Source organism: Numida meleagris, chromosome 2, assembly GCF_002078875.1.
Source record: "Numida meleagris isolate 19003 breed g44 Domestic line chromosome 2, NumMel1.0, whole genome shotgun sequence".
NCBI classification, from domain to species: domain Eukaryota; kingdom Metazoa; phylum Chordata; class Aves; order Galliformes; family Numididae; genus Numida; species Numida meleagris.
In genome coordinates, this window is record NC_034410.1 from 49,512,168 (window position 1) to 49,530,134 (window position 17,967).

The window sequence follows — 17,967 nt, forward strand, 5'->3', positions numbered from 1 at the left end:
GAAAAATATAAAAGAGATGGATATGGAAAAATGGATGGTGATAAAATAGTGTTCTACCATCACCACATTTGATTCTAAGCTGCAACACGCAGGTTACAAGAAACTTCAGGACCTTTACAAGACGTGCTATCTCTGTAGGAAGGATAGGGGCAAAATGTTGTTAAAAAAAAAAAAAAGAATCCACTAGGAGTAAGACAACTGTGTAAGACATACCAATAGGTTTTTAGTTAAGAAAAAGTATAAATATGTTTTTGCAACAGTATCTGGGAAGAGGATCCAGACATGGTATGTTCTTATGGGTCACCTCTATCATCTGCAGCGAATATCAAACCTTTCCTTTCTTTTTCTTTTCCAGTGCGTTAGGTATTATCATCAATCACTACCTAGATGCAAAGGAAGTGGCACACTGTGAGCAAAGAGGAGACTAAGGTAAAAAGTACAAGGAGCAAACTCACTGATCACCCAACACGCTATCTCCTGAGAAAAGGAAATTCAAGGTGCAAAGCAGTGTTCTGGTCACAGGCAACTATCAGTAACCGACGGTCTACTGAAGTACAATGCCGAGGAGAGATTTCATAAGCTTCAATAAGCCACAGATACTACTGTACATGCCTAGACATACACAAACTCATACATATCCCTTGTTTCCCACTGGGAAGCAGTAGGACTTTCATAATAATCTCCCACATACACTATTAGTTCTAATTAATGCATCAACGTTGAATGTATTTCCCACACAAAACAAATTCCTAAGTCAAAGCACACCAGTGAGAGCCCCAGTAAAGCAGATCCTTTGCTTCCCACCACTGAAAATAAAAATGAACAGTGTCAGACTACAGCAGAAAAACTCTCTTTGTGTAATGTCTTTTTGTAGCTAATGATCTGAAAAATGAATGTGGGAAAAGAGATATTAATATTTTGTTTAAGTTGCCTTTGCCACGTGCGCTATCACACACACGTTAATATCCACAAACTCTCATACAAAACATAAAGAAGCCATGTGGACCTATGGAAACATTTAGTATTTAGCACCAGGCTTATAGAAATACACTGCAAAAAAAGGATCTTTTGAAATGCTATTTCAGAGTTTTGTGACAGAATACAAATGAGATTAATATAGGGATGTCAGCAGCCCATGACGTAGCAGTCTGAAGTGAGGTGTCAAAATGTCCACCAAGAAACAATTTTATTCAGTAAGCCCAACAATGAACAAAGTTGTTACTAGACAGAATGACAATGTCAAATTATAGGGCTGTATATAAATCAGCCAAATTACTTGTGCCCACAGATCCTTAATAAACGACTACGATGGAGCAGGAGGAGGTAAAGTCAAAGCAAAAATCATGTAAGTGGTGGAAGGAGGAAGGAAGAGTGCATCCACTCTACAGCAATTAACACATTACCACATTTTATACACTGCTCATAAATATTACACTTGGAATGTGTGGGTAATCTCTGAATAAATTTATAAAAGTCAAAATTGAACTCCAGCCATCAAGTTGTTCTAAGATCCCACATGTTGCTGAAGTCTAGACATCAAATGTGCAACCAACGTGAAAAGTTAATTCTAGCCTCTTCAGTAGTTTGCATAAAAGCATTCATCCATGGACCATTAGATAAAGTTACTGTAAATAAGTTTTGCCTGTCTTATTTATGAGTGAAAACTAAGTAATTTTTCCCACACATGCGTATACAAAAAATATATACTTTCAGAAGTCAGTGCACTGAAGCATTCTGCCAAGCTTCAAGAAAAAGTAAACAAAATGAAACTTCAAATAGAAGGCACAATGATGCACCCATTTCACGCTTTCTTGACAGGTATCTTTTATGTTAAGTAAAAGACGAGCTAAAAGGTGAATTGAAACATGGGGGGGGAGGAAGGCAATGACTTGGCTGTAAACAAAGTGATATGAAAAGGTGATTTGCAAAAAATGCAAGATTTCTCCACTGTTGCAGACCCCAGCCCATATATTAAATGCATTTGATGATCCCTTCTCCAGAGTATCAGAGTTTAATCATTTGTACGGTATTTTTTCTTTCAGGAAAAGCTTCTATGCAGTCTGAACTTCTAAAGTAAACACAAGCCGGTGTTAATAAAAAGCAAATCAATAATTTTTGTTAAATTTTAATAATCCTGAAAACCGACAAATAAAACCATCAGCAGCCTGAGCAGAGCTGACAGTTAGCTGCGTTTCTATGACAACCCTGAGGAACAGTACAAGTCCTGACTCGCAGCAAAGCCGCGATAGAAGCAGAGTGACATTTACCCCAGACAAGGAAACTCAAGCTTCCCTTTAAGAAGCAAAAAACAAAAATCAATTTCTCAACTAACATGGATTTTTACTAAGTGTATGGCACTTTTAATTAAAGAGAAGTCCTTTAAACCATCCTAGAGGAATCTAAACATTCGAAAATAAATTTTATAGCACAGCTTCTTGTACCACTGCCAAACACATCCTTCCATACAGTCTGCCTAAGAAAACACAACAGCCCAGGATTTTGAAATTCTTGTCAAATGTATTGAGAGGAAAAGAAATATATACTACACAAGATGCTGAAAGTGCTGCACACATGGCAGATTTAAATTCAGAAAGTGAAGGAGTCCCACGGAGCTGACAAGAAGAAGCTACCTTTGGGTTGTTTTACAGTAAATAATAACCATTCTTCAACCACAGGAATACTAATTTGAAACTCATTTTCCTTTTACTTTTCTCTTTGCCTGTTACTGCTAAGCCAAGAGTAAAATTGCTAGGAAGAACTTGTTCCAGGTATCCATAAATATTTCCCACAGAAAGCATGTTTCCTGTTGAAAGAAATATTCTAATTAGCTGGTCAGACCAATCTAAATCCTACACCTGTTAAGGGGCTTTCTTGCTTCTGAATTTCTGCAACAAAAAAAGATTGCTATTCCCATGCCCATCATCCAGTAGGTAGGGAGCTTCCTACAAACTCTTCATCTGGAGCAGATTTACACAACTGAAGGGTGTGCTGCAAGTGTGCACTAAGTCCTCCAAGGGCCAGTATCACCGCGAGGGAAGTGGTCTGCCTTTCAACATGCAAGTTTACAGCCTTCCTCAGATATTCTGGCCCTGCCCTCCTCCACTTTGTCTACAGGAACAACTGCAATAAAATATTGAGTAGAGAAAATAATCCAAGAATTGGTCCTGGGAAAGAACGTATCCAGAAGGAAATTGTGGGCAGCTCCTGGAGTTATTCCATTAGCCTGTATTTGCTCCTGCAGCGGCAGATCTGCCCACAGGTCAGTCTGTCACATGAACTGCATGCTCTGCTGATTGCGGATACTCTAATTATGTTACGGGCATTGACAGCAAAGTGTCATCCTTCCTGCATGATTTGTCCTCTAAGTTTTCCAAAGCCTTTATGGAAATAAACGGTGCATACGTTATAAGGAAGTGCCCTTCATCTTTGCTTGTGCAGCACCCATCCAGTTCTAGCCAGAACTCCAATTACTGGAGGTGGTTGCTCTGGCACTGTTTACACCTTCAAGTTTTGACCAGCAAAGTATTTAAATTCAAAGAGAAAAGCACTCGAGTTAATCACTCCACTGCTTTCAGAGGGCCCACACTCACATCTTTCCAAAACAAAGCCCTGGTATCTTAGGCTTAGAACACCATGTCTTGAGGAAAGAAAAAAAAAAGAACCCAACTCATTTTCATACTTTCAAATTCATTTTGATTTGAGAAATTTTAAGAAAAAATGTTAAATTTGCTCATTTCCTTCTAGCTTAGAGGCCACTGGAAGTGCTCTGCTGTCCAAGTGCAAAGCCAACATTTCTTGACATTTAATGCAGGCCAGATCTGTGGAAACTCATGTAGAATCTACTAAGAAATTATTTTCTTTCCAAAACCAATTATCACTGAGAACAAGAAATTTAACCAATTAGTTCACAAAGTTGTGAAAATCTTGAGTCAAGCCAAGGAAATAAATTACATTTATTTTGTGGTTGATGTAAAGCTTCAAAGAGCAACCTCCATTATGCAAAAATTCTAACAATCACATCCTTCGTGTTTTGCTGATAGTAGGTTCACTTACTACAGAAATTCAACAACAAACAAAATACATAAAAAGTCTTCTAGTCCCAGAACACAGTCTCCATGGAGAACTACTTAATTCTCTTCTACACATACATCCTGCACAAAGTGCAGGAAAATATCTAGTAGAACTCAGTTAGTAAGATCATCTATTGCTTTTCTGATCAAATCTAGGCTCTCTCAACAGCTTCTTGACTTGACCAAAAGGATAAAAATCTCCTAGTGTTAACTTTTTATAGAAGTGGTGTCTTAACTGGAGGGCTGCATTGGTTTTATACATTTTATTTTTGAGGGTCTTTTCTCTACAAATACCCTAACTGACATGGGTGTTAACAAGTACTCATTGGAGTGGGTGGTATCCTGTTGAGAAGAGGGAATGGAGGAACTTCTAGCACCTCCCAGCACCTCTGAGAGCCACACTATCAGCAGGCATTTGCACAGTATGCCTGAGCCGCAGGCCATACGCAAGCCCTTCTCTTTAATGTACCCCTGCTGAATAGGGCAGGACTGTAGGACTGGGGAGACTGCACAATGCTCAGTTTGGACACGGTTGGGCTGAGGAGCAAGGCTGTTGCAAGACATATGAGGAAGCTCACACTGCCTGACAACACAGTAGATAAAACAAAACTATTGATTTCACCTCATTACTACACCTCGAGATTTCTAACGCTGGCCATAATATCTCCTTTGGTCCAATAACAAAGTGTTATGATTATTTTCAGTCTTTTATCTTCTGCAGCTCAAATCCCAAACCTTTATTTAGGCCTTATCTCCATTCAGATTCAAGAGATATTAAAGCACTGACTTATAAACAGATCTGATTTCAGGTTTCCTAAGCCTCATTCCTACAAATTTTTTAGAGAAAATAGTCTCCTTGCACTGAGCAGCTCAGGAAAGGCTTACTGCTCCATCGCTCAGTCACCTCTAGTCCTCACTACCTGGATCGTACCTAGCCTAAGTTCAGTCCCCAGACTGTATTTAGCCTAAGCTCAGCCTAGACATGCTGGTAAACCAGATCACCAGACACAAACTTCCACGTCTCCAGTACCATCCCAGGAATGCCTGAATGCATCACTTAATTCCTGCTTTACTGTATTTCGCAAAGAGTTACAAAAAGATAACATATGCTAGAGAACAATACCACCCATTTGCAAGACGTGGGAATACAACTAGTGAATTACGAAGTTAAGCAAAGGAGCAGTATGGGACATAATACGCAGGGAATTTAATATTCTTAAAGCAATTTTAAAAATTATGAAAAGGGAAGTTTTAACAAATTGCTAATGCCTACTGATTATTTAAGAAACATCATAATGTGACAACAGAGTTTGGAGATGCCTTCAATCTCCACTTCAGATCAAGTCTTAAAATCCTGAGTTCAGTAATAATACTGAATGGTTTGACAGTTGTTGTGGGTTTTTTTGTTCATTTGGCTTTTACTTGAGAACATGATAACGAAGAAAATCTCCTAATCTTAGTCTATTAGTCCTATCATACTCACAGTTTTAGCACTGCTATCGTTGCGTTGCAACGGGGTAAAGGGCTTTCTCCCCCTTCCTCTTTATATTCCTACTTACCAGGCACAGAACAGCATCCATAAATGCTAAACTTTCTTGATTCCTGCTGGCATCATGATATTACTTGTACTTTAAAGACAAGAGGTAAACACTTTGAACTCCATGTATGTAGGTTGTTCTGAAAATAATGCCCCCTATTTATTTCCATGGAAACTACAACAGATACAAAGAGCACAATGACACTGTTTGTTAGAGCAAATTCTCAGCTATAAACCACTGTTTTTTCATCTTATTTGAAAAGATCACTTTATTAGAAAATGGTGACCAGTTCTGGTCAGAAATGGTGGGAAGAGACACTTTGTCTCTGAATAGTTTTAGAAGACAAATTTCTTGCATTTGAATACTCAACTTCTTCAGTGCTTATCTCTGTCATTGTAGTGTTAGAAGAAAGCCTCCCACAAAACAATGTACTCTCACCACTTGTCATAGGAGTCACAAACTTAACTCAGGCTTCTTCTCAAAACCAGCGTCCAGGTTCCAATTACTGTTAAAAATCATTTAAAGAAAATCTTTATTTTTTATCTTTAAAAACAGAATTATTTGTGTTATGCTTTTCCAGCTAACATTTATGTTCCATTATTGTAAAAACAGTATTGGATCACTATTTTGTATAATCAAGAAGCATACACTGCCATTCAGAATCCCAAACTTCCCAACCTTCCCGGTTGCTCGTTTCTTCATTTTACCTACTTTTAAAAGAAAAAAAAAAAATCCCAAAGGAAAACCAGAAGAAAACATCCTCTTATCCATGTTTAGGGACAGATACCCACTTGTGCTGAAGAGATAAGAGACACCAAGCCAACAAGGAGAATTATAGTAGAATATCTAACTGTGGCAAAGTGCAACTTCATCATTACTGCTTCTCCACCCTACAGTACAATTTCCAGACTTCTCTTCCTGTCTCAATGATGAAGAGACTACCTGTGTCATTTTCAGGACTAGGATCCTGACTCAATTTCTCTCAATGCAATCTCTAACACTAGAAAGATGCTAAAACAAACATACAAACAAAAAACCCCAACAGCTCATACCTCAAAGGCCTTTAACCTTTCAAAGCCCAGTTTGCTAGACAGTAAAGGAACTAAAACAAAGTGTTATTGCAAGTTGTTGTCTTATTTACTGTGCTGAATTTGAATACTGTGTGCTTTACCGGACTCCCCTGAGGCTAGAAGTGACTGAGAGAACATAAACCTCTTTCCCTCTGGAACTCCCATACTGAAGTTTGGTCCCACATGGAAATCTTAACGAAACACTAAAAATAGATTAGTTGGTTTAAGAAATGAGAAGTGCAAAGAGCCTTTCATCTTCAAGTCACCAGTTAAATGCAGGTAAAGCAACAGCAAATGAAAGCTATAAACATTCAAGGTCTTATTCATTAGCCTACCTAACCAAAAACTGAAAAGACAGTTTCCTTCAAAACAGAGCCATATTATGAGATTACTGATTTCAAATGACAACCTTGGTAACAATCAACAAAGATGGAAATTATTGAGGTGAGCAAGGGAGACACCCATCTTTGCAAAGGACCTGGTTACACAGACTGCTGCATTTGAAAGCTACATAAACACGGGCTCTGCAAGAATTAAAGTGGTTTGGAATAAACATCCCAATCATTCAGAATAAATACCAAAAAAGATTGAGCTACCTATCTGTACAATTAGTTTCTATTCCATAACTATTGCTATACAAAACAACGAGACTAAAGACTGAAATTTCTAAACCATGAAGTCAGATTTGTGACTTTTGCAGCTAAAAAACATTTTCCTCCAGTTCTACGGTGAAAAATCAATGATGTTAGGTCAGTGAAGGAAGTGAAGTGCATAACCTTCCATCCGGCTTCTTTATAGTTCCTCTAAGGCAAATCACCAATACTTTCCCAGCATCTGGTTGTAAAATTGGCAAATCTGGATTACAATGTTAAATTTCACACAGCAGTTTTCTGTTCTCCCATGCATTTTCGTCAGGGATTTATTTAATCCCTCAGCCTCTTTGGGAAAATGCAGACATACACCAGGAGCAAGGAATTATGATGATATGGCTGCCTGTGAATATGTATCAAAATGGGCTGCATTCACTCTATGAAATAACACGCAGATGAAAAGCAAAGCAGAGAGCATTTTATTTCTTCCCAAAACTGTTGTGGTATGCAGAATGTCACACTAAATTTCCAGAACACCATTTGAAGATTCACTCACACAGGTTTGAAGAGGCTAGTCATCAGCCAAGTTGTGAAGCAGAAATAACACAGATGACATACTGCACATGAGCAATCATCATAAATGGCATGTAACAGAAAAAGTAGTAAAGTCCATATAGTATGATTTGGTTTCAATTCAACTCCCACTGATTTCTTTTCTTTTACTGATAGTTTAGTGCAGGGCAAAAAACACCTGAAAACTTTTACGCTGTTCCACTTCAGGAATTAAAAAAACAACAACACAGGATCAGTCCATCCACTTCAACTGTAACCATACTCAGAGGCAGCACAGGACAGGCTGTTTTATCTTCCATGTCCACATCCAATACCGGGAGTGAAAAATCCAAACAATCTCAACAAAACTACACATTTCTACTTGTATTTTCCCTTTGCTGAGTAAGGAATTTGGGCAAGCATTTGTTTCCTCTGCAAACCGTACTTGAGCAGTTGCCACCTTGTGATGTACTGCATATGAAAGCCCTACAGTGCGGTTTTGGGAACAGTAATTTTTAAAGTTACTTTCACCCACTCACCACAGAGAAAGAGGTAGATGGCTCACAGCTGAATTTTCCCACTGCTTTCCATTTTCTACCCCTCAGTGTTATTCCACCCAGATGAACGCATTTAGTCTTTTGGAAAGGCCAAATCTGCATACTCTGTTAACGCACCAGCTTTGCAATTGCATTTCATTTCTGTAACACGAGCAGTATTTTTACTTTTTACGTATTCCACAACACACAGGCAGAACAGGCACTTTGGCTAATATTAATAGCTCATTAAATGAAGTATGTAATTTTCACTCAAAACCAGAAGATATTAAAAGAATTTAGCAATATCTATTTTTCCTGCAAGTCAATTCTCTAACGATGTATATTATGTTAGTTACTAGTCACTGTAAACTTGTTTTTCTAATTAATATATGAAAAAATTCCATTTAAACTTCAATAAATAATTTACCACGCTCATCCTACTGAATCAAGTTGATAAATAATTTGCATGATACATTTTCTCATTAAGAAGGAGGATAACTTTCTATTTGGAATTTATATGTATTTTCCTTCCATTCTCCCTATTTAAAAGACCAATGTCACTTAAAGCCATGCAAGGAGAAGCAATGCCTCTCCAGACTGCTCAGGTATGTGAAAAATATGTTTCCTAAGTATTTTTCTCCTGGTTTATGTTTTTAAATCCGTAAGCAAAAAAAAAAAAAATGGCAACCTAGTATAGAGTTATTCAATAATAAAGACAGAAGGCATGATGACATGAAATGATTTACAAAAGGTCAGACAGAAAACAAAAAACTCCAAGTTGGACTGAGTTACGGTAGCCAAGTCTACTTCCCATTAATTTTTTGTTGCAACGTTGATGCTCCTTCAAAAGCTACTAGCCACCGAAGAGTTCACCTCTTCCAGCCCAGTGCTCAGCACTCCATGTTAAGAGGACATTTTGATGGAAACTGAGTATGACAAGAAGCTTTTTTTACCAGATGCTTTATTTACTTGAAACGATTTAATTGCTTTGACCTAATCCAGACCCAGCCTACAAGACTAAGATCTGGAGAGCTCTGAAAAGGAAAACATCAAGGCTTTTTTTGTTGTCCTCCTTTTAATGCTTACACATTTCATAACTGTGTACAAGTTCGGATCTGTTTTCAAAACCTTGAAGAATAAAAACACTATCAATTTCACTGGAAGACGTATATGGCCGAGAGATATCTTTAAGCCTACGTAAGCGGTCTGAACACTGGGTTAACAAAGAATTTCTACAATACCTTCCCCTCTGTAAATTCTCCTGTGATTTAGTAATATGGTGTTTAAATAACTAAAATTGTAAATTAAATGAACATATCCTTTTCACAAGGGATCAGCAACCAAAGGTCAGGAAGCAGGCAAAAATATGAAGACGACATAAAAATGGAAGTCCTGGAAGTGCTCAAATGGAAACATACAATGCTACACAGCAGAGAGATCTGATCACTAAGAAACACAAGTACCTAATGAAAAAGAGCAAGGCACATATCAGTGCAGCATTTTAACTCTAAGAATACAAATTATTATACTTCAAAACTTTGTGCATAAAATGAGCATCTGACTTTCTTGTTTTCTTTAGCAGGCCGAGAATACAGAACAAAAATTTTGCTCTGCAGTGCAAGGCACACAAAAATCAGTGAAATTTCCGACATAATCACAGAATTGTTTTATGGGACAAAGCACTAGTTTTATGACTCCATTGACACTTCCTTTGAAAAAAAGCCCTTGTAATGGAAATAAGTACTGGAACAGGACCATCTGCTCATATGCCAAGTAGTAAATTAGAAAGGAAAAAACAACATTAATAAATAACTAGCCAAATTTCAGGATGATAACTTAGCTCTGATTCTCTTATCCAGAAGGAAGGCTCCATTTCCATTTCATGAATTTCATTTCATCAGTTGAAAGTAAAATAATATTCTCCTTATATATCCTATATATTATATATCGTATAACAGGATTCTCTTATTAAAAGCAAAACTTTCAAAGCAGCAGCAACTTTAATGCCAGAAAAATACGCTTGTGCTTCCTCTTTACCACCATGTTGCACTGCTACAGAAGAAAGCCTGAGTACTTCCTTACAGATTTATTAGCATAATCTTTTGCTAATTCACTAGCAAAATCTAAGATGGATCTGCCAGAGAGAAAACAACTCAATTAAGAAGAGTAAGACTTTACTGAAATAGACACACTGCAAAAACAGAAAAATAATTTGAAATCAGAAAGTCAGATTTAGACTATATATAATTTATTAAAACTTTTTTTTCTCCACAGTTTATGAACAGCCCAAAGTTAGATTACTTTCTACCCTGTTTTTAAGGTCTCATCGGATATGTGACAGACCCAACACGCAGCTCTAGGTGCTGCAAAATAAAATTAAACAAGCTGTTGAAACTATACTGTACTAGGACTTCTCTGTCCAACAAACCTGCGCAGGCTCAACCCCAAACACAGCCCGCTTGGTGACGAAGTTGTGAAAAGTAAAGCAAGTATACTTCATAAGCACAATTTGCAACAAACCACACAGAAGATAACCAAATCAGAACAACAAACGAACAAAATGAAACACACAATAAAGAAAATGATCGAGCAAAAATACATAGCAAGCCAAGTCGGTTTTCTCTTAAGAACTAAAATATAGCATTAGATACACAGCTTCCTCATCATATCAATCTGTCTAAACGAAAATTAAGATTACAAAACACCATAAGCTATGTAAGGATATGAAATAAAAGTCTAAGTTGTACCACAGTTCTCAGGAAAGATTTATTGCATTTCGACAAGTGCTGACACACACTGAAATGCCCGCTTAACATCTGAACAGATGCATCACCTCTGCTAATTAATACCTCTTGATTTTACACATTCTGACTTAAGCAGATGGGAAGCATTAAACACATTTAGGTAGCTTTAAGAACTCAATTTATTAGGAAGAGAGAGTTGTAACCAAACTTACAGTGAGGGGCTCTAGGCTGACACATATTCAAAATGGTCACTTTCGTGGACTCCCACATTTGAGGTTTATTATAAAGCTTTACTACTGAGCCTATGCAAACAAACATTCTGGCATTTGATAAAGAACATGCCATTCAAAATAAATCAAGCAGGTAGCAAGTTAGGATTAGCATGTTATTTACTAACTGCTAATAAAGGAATGACATTAAAGGAGTTGCTGCATAAAAGAGAATCACTGCACATTTGATTCTTTAATAAGGCAATGGCATAGCAGAGTATGAAGTACCGAAAAAAAACACATTCTGTATTTTGTTTATACATCCAGTCCAGACAGGGACATCATTTACTCAAAAACAGTTATTTAAAATTATCTTCCTCCATAATAGAAAATATTTCTGTAATATAACCTGTATACATCATATGTTCTCTGAAACCAATAGTAATAACTTTCAATTTCATAGAAACAATTTAAATGAAATTAAGTACAACCAGTTGTATATGTAAAAACCTTTATTACTGTGATGGCAAGACCTCTACAAAATCCATGCCTTAAATATTATTTTTAACAGTTCAAACAGGACACTGGCTGCAAGGATTAGAGTCCCAGCTTCTAGAACTGTCCCCATAAGGTCCATCCCAAACTATGTGCCACCCAAAAGAAATCACATAGTTTTACAATCACAAGAAGTAACAGCAAAGCTATCAGTCTGATCTTATCTACAGCTAACCTTCAAATAGTACTAATAAACATTAACAACATTTAGACTTTGTGGTCCTAGCACTATTTTTTATACCACCTTTGATTAGACAAAAGCTGCACAATACTTATTTTTCCTTGAAGTAAAAATAAAGAAAAACCCAATAACCTGGCAACACGTTTATACTAATTCCACTGTAAATTATTCATCTGCAGTAGACTAAAGTGTTAAAAGGTTACTAAAACACTAGAAAACACTAGAACGCTGAGTATTTGGTCCAGTCACTGTTTACAAGTACTTCACATTAAGGCCCCTTCACACTCAATATGGTTCTAGAATGAGAATATTTCATACTGGGCAAAAGGAGTTGGTTCTCAGCAGCTGTTCCATGCAGCAACACACTGGGGCCAAAGAAATCTCTGCTTCTTAGGAGCACCCTACAGTGCCACCAGAGCCACTCACAGAAAGCAGAGGAAAAAGTTATTCCGCAGTCAAACAAGCTGCCCCTTTGCTAAAGGATTCTTTCAAAAACCACTACTACAGCCTCTGCAGAATCCACCACTCAGCAGATTAGGATTTACATCTGCTTAGTACCTAAGCAGGAAGTTTGAAGATTTGGCACTAGATAAAGAAAATATCTTACTTTAATGTAGTATTAGTGCATATATAATTATACTGTCAATTAAATTTTCATTTCTTTCATATGGAAACAGAAGAGCATACACTTGAATTTTTCTTTTAACTTAATTCACTTTCCTACAATTTGGTGATTGTGCATTTTTAAATATAAAGAAGCATTTAATAGTGTATCACAGCTCCTTTTAAATAATTGAAGTGCAGCTTAACATTCCTTGCTATATTGTATAAGAACTACTAAATAAGCAGGTACCAAAACAAACCAGTGAGGGTTATATTTTTCCAAACTGACAGAGGACTAGCAGGCTTACCTCAGATTCATCTGTTGATTCCTCATTAGACCTGGTTTCCTGAAAACAGTGCAATGAAAAAAGAGAAAATTAGCTAAGTACATACATAACCCTAAACAAATGAGCAATATTTCCCCTTTTAAAGTACTTTTTAAACCTTTATTAAGAAACAAAAATGGAGGCAACTCAAAGTTTAGTGATTCTGGACATTTCAGAAGTTGTTATCTTTTCCATTCACACCTATATCATGTGCATGTAATCTAGTGCCACACTGACACTCAGTGGCACCAGGTGACTATGAGACTACTGTTTGTTCCCTGCCCTAAGAAGAAGGGTGAAGCATGCCCTCCATGAAAGCCTCCCTCCCTCCAGAAGCAGTAAGTTTTGCAAAGAAATGCCTCATGCCTTGACTCGTGAGGCAGAATGGCATTTTCTTGTTATCCAGCAACAAGCTTTTGTATTCAACTATTAGTACAGTTATTTTAAACTAAATAACTTCAAGTCATTTTCCATAGAAATCAGAATTTAATGACTTTTTCCTTCCTATCATACATCAACGCAAACCAAGTGGCTTCTCTTGCCTTTGAAGCAACTGTACCTTTAAAGCATCTCTCTCTGGCAAGACAATGAACGTTACTGTCCTAACAAAAAAAATCTACACTGACTCCTGCTAATCTCTCACCTGTCCACTGGTAAAATCTGCTGATGCAATGCCCCCTCAAAGAAGTCAGCAAAATGAAGATTTACTTAACGTATTTATTGCTATCAATAGCAATAAAAGGTTGCAACTAACACGCTGACAGTGAATGTAAGCATTTTAACAACAAAATACGATGTAAGCAAAGAATGAGCAAGCGAGAAGGCAGCATTTCAAATCTTACAAAGTCATATTTGAATACCATCATAAATAGGTAGGGAATTTCACCTGAGAAGTCAAAAAAAAAAAAAAAAAAAAAGAGACAGTTACCAAAAGTTTAAGGAGAAAGGGAAGGGGAAAAAAAATTAATGCACTGATGACCTGAGTCATCTTTAGTCTGCCACGTTTATTTGTTTTCCCCATTTATAAAAGGCACTGACTGTCACCTCTAGGCAGAAAGCAAATGCCTCATCTGCATTACTGGAGGTTCACCTTTAGTGACAGTCACAGCTGATTACAGGTACGGGATTTGGGGGAGAAGAAAAGCTGCATTTTGCTACTTGAAACTCACTGCAATATTTTACCGTGATTGCTGCCATCTTACTACATATAGGAAGGTCCATCTCTAAACCACATACCCCATGGAAGGGTTATCTACATAGTCAGTATTTACAACTTGAATTAGGAATGTGCAGGTAGAAGGAATATAGAAGTCAAGAAAAGGTGAGGATGGATTAAAACTCAGGTATCCTTCAAGCTTAGGCTTAACTTTTGAATTATCACAGTGGCTCAGTCTCACCATCTGTACTCAATAAATGCAGTTACCTTTCAGAAAACAGTATTTTTTTGAATATATGAGTAGAATCTCTGTGCATCTTAAGTTCTATAATAACCAACTGATGAGAGAACTAAAATATCAGGATGTAACACTGGCAGCCCATTGGACAAGCTGTAACAACACACACAGTCCACTGCAAAATATCACCAGATTCTTAACATAAAATTTGCCTGTTTCCTGGACACTGAGATTTGCATACTCAACTCTTCTGTACAAAAATGATATCATTTTGATACAATTCACATAGTTTATATTAGAAGGATAATGTGTTTGGGGAAAAAAAAAGAAATAATAATCTGCTCTCTCAAACTAAGCAGTTAGAGCAGCAAGTGATATTTTTGCTGCTACACAGGACTTCTTAGTGCAGTTATACCACTTACATTTTTTCGCCATACTGATTCTTTTGGTTACTCAGAAAAACACGGGTGTAGGGAAAAACAGTGACAAGAATTCTCAGAGGGAGCTCACTAAGTAACACCACACAGACAGGCTCACACAGGTGCACAGTAAAGTTACAGCTTACTTTCTGTTACACCTGTTGATCTTCACATCAACTTGCTACTTAAAACAACAAAGATTACACTAAATTGCAAGTTGTTATGTGAAAGGCCATCCTTGGAAAATAGTGCCCTTCAAAGTCAGGGTGCACCAGAAGTTGATTCAAATAAACAATCTATGTGAACCGTGAGAATACCAATCTATGCTGCTAACACCGCTGCATTAGCAAGCCGCTGCAATTGCTGCTGCACAATTTCATAAACAGCACAGAAATTCAGGCAAGTGTTTTATGGTCTTTACAATTAACTAAAGAAAACATCACTGAATAATTCAAAAGAAGTCTTGGCCTGGGAAACAAATGCAGGAACTGTATTTGTTCCTTGACAACAGTTTCATTGAGGGTGTTTAGAATCAACTCATACCAACTAACTCACTTCGCTAGCAACTTACTGCGAGAAGCTTTTTGCCATAACTCCCCTACCAGCACAAACCATAGTTAAAATTATCCTGGTGTTTTGTCAGGTTGCCTCCCTCTCTCACCAAATGCACAAACCGAGAGGACTGTACCCCACTTCTAACTGTGGAAAGGAAATTCCTCGGCAGGGAATTGTAGATGACCTGAATCTCAAATCATGTAGGAATGACTGCCATTGGTAGGTCTCAGACTCTAGGGTAAAATCGGAAGTATGCTTAAGACAGATAGCAAATGCTGTTGCTCAAACAGCCTCAGAACAGTGAAAGAGAAAACAGATGAGGAAGTCACAGAAATGCAAAGTAATCTCTGATCAATTATAATCTCTTATTCTGTAGATCCAATATGAATTTTCAATAGGTTTTTAACTTGGTTTTCTAATACAATGGATATAGGGTTTACAAAACCAGATGTTATCAACTGTTTAGACCTATTACTTAAATCTGCTAGGAGGAGAAAATCGTGAAATTTGGATTTCAAAGAAACTGTGCCACTCCATTCACAACATACACATCCGTTTCAGTCAGGCTGTGCATACAGTGCACAGAAAATAAACAAAAATGAGCACGGTACCTATGTCACGATTAACAAAACACAAATTGCTTTAATCTCTTACTTTATTAAAGAAGGTAAGAAAATTTATCAGGATTGTTTTTATCCCAAGTGCTCTCTGAAGCGTTGCTACAGTTAAAAGCTTAGGAAATTAGACAGTGAAACCTCCCCCCAAAAGAATCCAGCATCTCCCCACAAAACCTCTGAGAGCAGAAAAGGTGGGAACCAAATGGCCAATTTCTTTGAGAGAGTTTTAGAGCTCTTCCACATTATGTCTTTCAAGAAGGGCAGAAATCATGCTGCTCAGCTGCATGTCAGAAGTAAAAGACCTAACTCAGCAAACAAACTGAGAAAGTATTCAGAGAGCTGGGGAACTTCATTTCCAGCTTTAACTTCATTGTTTTCTTGGGAGTGAGTCTGGAAAGGGAACATCTTATTGAGATAGTCCCTTCAGAAAACATGGGTCACAAGCACTAAAGTGCTGCAATGATTCTCAGATCTGGCCACTGAAATTAATTCACGTCCCCTACACCACTCACCACAGATGAGCTTCTCATCCATTCCAGAGGGGCCCTTCCCTTCCTTCAGCCCCTTAATCTATCCTCAGAAAGGGTGCCAGCTGCTAGGCGTTCTACATCAGGTGTCACCTAAACCTGGCACCCCCTACCCCCGGCCGTCTACTTCAGACGAACCCCGACACACAGCCAACGAGGCGGGGGAGTAGAGGTCTCGCTCGCCTCCTCTATTTCCTCTTCTCCAGCGCAGCGAGGCTCCAACTGCTGCTACCGCTGCTGCCGCCGGCTCGCACAGCACCACCGCCAGGGCTGCCCACCCCCCCGCCCTTCAGGCTCGCTCTGCCCTGTGCTTCCAGGGGCCTCCCCGCTCCCGCTCCCGCTCCCGCTCCCCGTCGAGCTCCTCGCCCCTCGGCGGAGCAGTGCCCTTACGGCCCCTCGCGGCCTCTACCTTCTCCGCGGCTTCCGCCATGGCGCGGCCAGCTAGCCGTCATGTGAGGGCAGGCAGGCGGAGGGCGGAGGCACCTGGGAAATGTAGTTTGGTTGGTGGCTGGGTTGTCTGTCCTTTTTTCTCGCTGTTCCCAAGCGTATCTGCTCGTCCCTGAGGATAAGGCCCATTGACGAGCACTCGCCAGAACAGCACTTGGAGTGATGTGACAGGAAGACCTTATAAAACCTACATTTCTTTCTACAATTCTAAGTGCTGCTGCATTTTTTCTTTTTAAAAATGAAGACCTGAGTGTCTTGATTGGATCTAAACTACTTTCTTTATGCATTAAAAATATAACCAAAGCTAAAAAGCAGTTAGGCAGTGCTTTCTGTTATTCAGGCATTGCCAGTGGAGTTGCCCCAAATCTGAGGTGGATCAACAGTATTAATGTACCAAGTCCTTACCCTCACTATCAATGCCCAGAATTGAAAATGTGTAAGGCATCTTGGGCTGTTAGGCTGAAAACAGGTAACTGTAAGGTCATACACTGGAAGTTAAATGCAGATAGTATTACCATGGCAGCAAAGATTGTATGTATCATTGCCATGCGTTTAGAAACTAATAGCCAGACTTTGAGAGGAAATAAGTCTCCCTTGAAGACACACTGAGAGGCTGACACTGGGTTAAGGGAGAACCTTCAGTCAGCTGTGCCAGTACAAGAACATGTAACTGTCATGAACAGATTTCATTTGTAAGGGAGATAATACAAGAAAACCTAAATTTTTAATCAGTTACCAGATACCATCAAGGCATGATGGCAAAGGAGTACATAAATGCCATCCTGACCATATAAATGTAGGGACACCACATAGCATCATAGAATGGTTTGTGTTTAAGGGAACCTTAATGATCATTTAGTTCCAAACCCCAGCCTTGGACAGATTTGCCACCCACCCCAGGCTGTCCAGAGCCCCACCCAGCCTAGTCTTGAGTGCCTCCAAAGATGGGCATCCACAGCTTCTCTGAGTAATCTGTTCTAATATGTCACCACCCCCAAATAAAAAATTTATTCCTAAAATTTAGTACTGGAAGG

The 17,967-nt window shown here is 38.4% G+C and overlaps 1 protein-coding gene across 2 annotated transcripts in view; it reads right to left on the reverse strand.

Moving 5' to 3' along the window:
• Positions 1-16,989, reverse strand: part of VPS41 (VPS41, HOPS complex subunit) — a 106,192-nt gene extending 89,203 nt beyond the window's left edge. Inside the window, exons 1-2 of one of the 2 annotated variants that reach the window (XM_021385845.1) lie at positions 16,896-16,989; positions 12,957-12,995 (exon numbers count right to left, since the gene is read on the reverse strand). In XM_021385845.1, coding sequence (XP_021241520.1) covers positions 12,957-12,995; positions 16,896-16,916 — 60 coding nt within the window. In that variant the 5' untranslated portion in view covers positions 16,917-16,989. Of the gene's footprint in view, positions 1-12,956; positions 12,996-16,471; positions 16,753-16,895 lie in introns of those variants that run through there. The other variant, XM_021385846.1, reaches the window with a different exon arrangement.